The sequence below is a fragment of the Brassica oleracea genome, chromosome C6 (genome assembly GCF_000695525.1).
Source record: "Brassica oleracea var. oleracea cultivar TO1000 chromosome C6, BOL, whole genome shotgun sequence".
Taxonomy (NCBI): Eukaryota; Viridiplantae; Streptophyta; class Magnoliopsida; order Brassicales; family Brassicaceae; genus Brassica; species Brassica oleracea.
This window is the reverse complement of record NC_027753.1, coordinates 27,703,320-27,707,684: the sequence shown is the minus strand read 5'-3', so window position 1 is coordinate 27,707,684 and position 4,365 is coordinate 27,703,320. Positions and strand designations below refer to the sequence as shown.

The window sequence follows — 4,365 nt, the reverse complement described above, 5'->3', positions numbered from 1 at the left end:
AAACGACGTCGTCTTATCTTGTTAACGGTTGACTAACTTATATTAGAGTCAATGTAGATTTAGACACGTTTTAAAAAGTTTGGGTATTTTTTCTTAAACTATAATTGAGTTGAGGTCGTTTTTGGCACTCATCATTTGTTTGGGTCTTATTTGGCACGACTGAGAGTGTTGGGATCGAAATTGACAATTTTTCTCATATATCAAAACGACGTCGTTTTATCTTGTTAACTGTTGACTAACTTATGTTAGAGTCAATGTATATTTAGGCACGTTTTAAGAAGTTCAGGTAGTTTTTTTTAATTATAATTGAGTTGAGGTTGTATTTGGTACTGATCAATTGTTCGGGTCGTATTTGGCACGACTGAAATTGTTGGGGTCGAAATTGACACTTTTTCCCACATATATATATTATATATAATCCATGTTTTTACCATTGTATACATAGTAAATTACACCCTTATTTGGAAAGAGTCTAACCATCGTGCGAAGGCACAACAGGCTTCTTATTCCAATACTAACGTAGATGAGGATTTTCGAAAGGGTTCATATGACTTTGGGACGAAGATCCAGTAACGTTGAAACATACACCGAATTCCATTGGAGTGGTCGTAATATACCCTTCGTTTATCATCTCCAAATTGTTAGGAGATCTCTCTAGAGCATATCCGTTTTGTTGATACGATTTGTTGATTTCAATGTTGTGGTAGTGGTGTGCACCATATTGCTGGTCCATAGTTTGACCTATATGACCAAAATTGTATTATAACTTACTATGACCACTTTTAAAAATAGTTGTACATTAATAATGTTACTAATAACTGTATTTCAAATTACCTTGTGTCAAAAGTGGAACCTCGTTCGCTTTTCTTTCAACCACTTCTAACAAATCCCACTGTGAGTAAGCTTGTCGAGCTAGCCTCTTAATATAGAGCTGCAACAATATGTAACCATTAACGAAATAAAAACACATATATTTTTTTCAAAAGATGACTTCTAATTCAAAGTAGAAAGATATATACCTGATTCAGCGCTTCTCCACTAAAAAACACCTGACTATTGATCTCCGCTTCCTTCACTTCGCATATTGGATTCAAGGTCAACAAAAAATTAGGTCCCCTGTGAATGTATAAGTTATTTCCTAATGTACACTCTCGAGCATGTTTATATGTGACATCCCACATTTTATCAGACATTCCTTGGCCCAAAATCTGTAAACAGACAAACAAACAAACCATTATTAGTCAGGCAATCAAATTTCACACAAAAACATGTCCGGTATAGAGATAACACTTTTCTATCACTGATTAGGACAAATTAAATGATCAATAGTTTTACTTGACGGAGTCTGTCCAGGTCAACGACGGATAACTTCAAAAAGTCTTGAACAGTGTTGATGTTTTCAGCAGAGAGCTTCTTGTGAAAGGCCCCATCTTTGCCTATCTTCTCTAGTCGCCACACGTCGTCTTCTAACATTGGTGGGTGATGTTTCTTGTACACTTCACCAAACCCAAGTAGTACAAAACAAAAACTATTAATACAAGAACCCCAAGTAGTAAAAAACAAAACTATTATATACAATTTATTTAAACTTGCATTATTTGATTGTCCCTATGTATGTACTTTATATATCCCTTATGCTGCGCGAAATAAGATTTCACGATGTATTAATATAAGCAATGGTTCATAACCAGAATATAATGTAAGCATTGACCAATACTTGTTGCATTTACAAAAAGTAGACACTTGTTTGCTTATGGTCCCCACTGCAAATAACTTCAATTTGTCAATGGCATACACATTAAAATTTTAAAAGTAAGTTTGTGTGGAGACAAAATTAACAACCAGACTATTTGCAAGGAAAATATATCATGACTACAACAACTAGAGAATTTCAAAATAATTCGACCAAAGACAGCAACTTTGATGTAACCTATTTCTTAATATAATATTTTAGTTATTAAAACTAAGATTAGTATTTGATGAATAATACTATAACAGTTTGTGACAAAAAAAATTAAAATATCAATTACAATAAGTTTTGACAAAAAAATAATATCATTTTAATGTATTTCTATTGCACATATGTTGCATAGAATCTATATATTAAGGGTGCGTGATTGATAGTGTAATCATATATGGTTAGGTCAAAGATACTGGAAACATATTTATTGTGGTGATATGTATACTATCGCATGTTTAGTGGAGCGCTTTAATCAATGAATCTATAAAAGCAAAATTATATGTACAGATATATTTGTTATATTTATTAATTACTATAAATAGGGTAAATTAGCAAAGATCAGGAAAAGGAACTTACATTCTCCACGATGATCTCTAACATTAAATGCTTCAGTCATTGCTTCACAAACCGCAACGCCTTGACAGCTACTCCCTTTCGCAACTTTCACGCCAATTTTAAACTTTCGGCTACGAATCCAACTAGAGTTATCGGTAAACTCAATATCTCCAATAGTACCAACGCCGTTTCTCACGGTCACAGTTACATCTCCAGCAAGTAACGGCCTTTTACCATCCCTTTCTTTGACGATGTTACGATCAAACTCATCACTACTCCACTTATCACCTGAGGGAAAATCTCCATGAAGGGCAACGATGTCTAGTCTGATCGGCCGGTCGAGATTCACCGGAGCGATGGAATGATCATTGTTTGAGTCATCAACAAGGATGACCTGAAGTGGATTGTTGTCCTCGTCAATGATTTTACTTCCCGTGAATATTGGTTTCTTTAGATTCTTTGCAAACATTAGCTTTAATGTCGGAGCAATACTCTCCCGAGCTTCAACACAAAATGACGGTGACCGAGAAAATGATCGAAGTCTTTTACTTATTCCATGTTCTACTTCTTGTCTTACCTGTTTCCATCACTAAAACAAGTTATAAAATACTCTTACGATGAGCTTTTATATGTTTTATAGAAGATTTTCCGTTTAATATTTCCTCACACAAATTACAAAAGTTTATATTATATCTGTTGTTACTATGATTTACTACACTACATATTCTACTGTATTAGTACATGAGAAGCTTGAAAAAGATATAAAAGATCTTGCTAAGCATTTTTTCTATAAAAAAATCCCATGTAACAAAATCATAATTCTAAAACATTATTTGTAAAGTGGAAGTAATGTAAAATTTGTAGCCCTATATATATGTAGATCTCGTCACTAATTCTAAAAAGATCTCTAACTTTGAAAGTATTTATTTAAATCTTCATGGAGTTATGATACATTAATAGTGTATGCTAGTATGCATATATATATGTGTGTGTGTGTGTTGTACATAAATGTATCGGATTAGACAGAAGATCAAATCTTTCTTATTTTATCAACTTCCAACTCGCATATTAGGCGTTGTCGATGCTAGACTTCTGTATATTTGTATATGTACATATATATGGATGCATTGAATACTTGTACACTTAAGTCTCAATTTGATTAAACATGGTAGATATGTACCTCTAACTCTTAATTTGATAATCTGATAAATTCTCCAGTTCTCTACTATCTACATAAATCTATGAATTATCAATTTTAAACTATAGTTATGCATATGAACCTAACGCTACTTAACATACAATAATGTCATATTTCTGTATTAACAGAAAACAAGTATTTATAATTAAAAAGAAGTTAACCTAAAGTGTACTTACAACTTTTCTCAGAACAGGCTCTAGGGCTAACGAAAGGCTCTTCATGGTGTTCTCAGTATTCAATGATCCAAACACACTGGAATTTGGCGGGGGGAAAAGTAACAAAAACCTTATCAGAAAATGAATCAATAGAAGAAGAAAAAAACAAGAGAGAGAGAGAGAGAGGAAGAGACTATATACATAAAATAAAAGCACACACGCATACTTATATATATATATGTATTGAACAATGAACATCTTCCTGGCTAAAACTATGGTTGTATATGATTAGTCATAATACAATATAAGAACGAAAATATTTAAGAAGTTTTGAGGAAATTTACGAGGCAAAGAGTGGTAGTGATTTCATCCGTTTCTCCGTTATGTTTTCTTGGTCTGATTCTTGATCTTGGATTAATCTCTTCCCCGCCATGGGATAGGTGTGGTGATAGAGAGAGAGAGCTTCGATCAAATCTAGGGTTGATCTATTCTGTTGATAGAAATGTTTGATAATAATCTAAAGGGGCAACATGATATATATGGTTGGTTTATATGGAAATAAAGAAAGTTCGCAGAACGACAAAGGAAAGAACCTGGCAAGTGGCAAAATAATGAAGTAGAAGCGAAATTTCTTTTAATAGCGTCATATATAGGGAGACTTTTGACGTCAACCCGAAAAGAGAAAATGTTATGCGTTAACAAGTGGATGGTTGTGA

The 4,365-nt window shown here is 33.2% G+C and overlaps 1 protein-coding gene across 1 annotated transcript; it reads right to left on the bottom strand.

Annotated features, from left to right (window-relative positions):
• Positions 1-400: 400 nt before the first annotated feature.
• LOC106298764 (protein SAR DEFICIENT 1-like) lies at positions 401-4,151 on the bottom strand. The gene is made up of 7 exons (XM_013734906.1): positions 3,994-4,151; positions 3,671-3,746; positions 2,318-2,873; positions 1,336-1,496; positions 1,020-1,208; positions 835-931; positions 401-741 (listed from the first exon to the last, which is right to left on the bottom strand). Exons 1-7 carry the CDS (start codon positions 4,080-4,082, stop codon positions 515-517), a joined length of 1,395 nt encoding a protein of 464 aa, XP_013590360.1. The 5' UTR covers positions 4,083-4,151; the 3' UTR covers positions 401-514.
• Between the last annotated feature and the right edge of the window lie 214 nt (positions 4,152-4,365).

Coding starts and splice junctions, on each gene's coding strand:
- LOC106298764 (XM_013734906.1), bottom strand. CDS start 4,082: ATGGCGGGGAAGAGATTAATCCAAGATCAAGAATCAGACCAAGAAAAC. Junction 2,874..3,670: donor AGCCTGTTCTGAGAAAAGTT/GTAAGTACACTT, acceptor TGATGGAAACAG/GTAAGACAAGAAGTAGAACA. Junction 742..834: donor GGTTCCACTTTTGACACAAG/GTAATTTGAAAT, acceptor TTGGTCATATAG/GTCAAACTATGGACCAGCAA.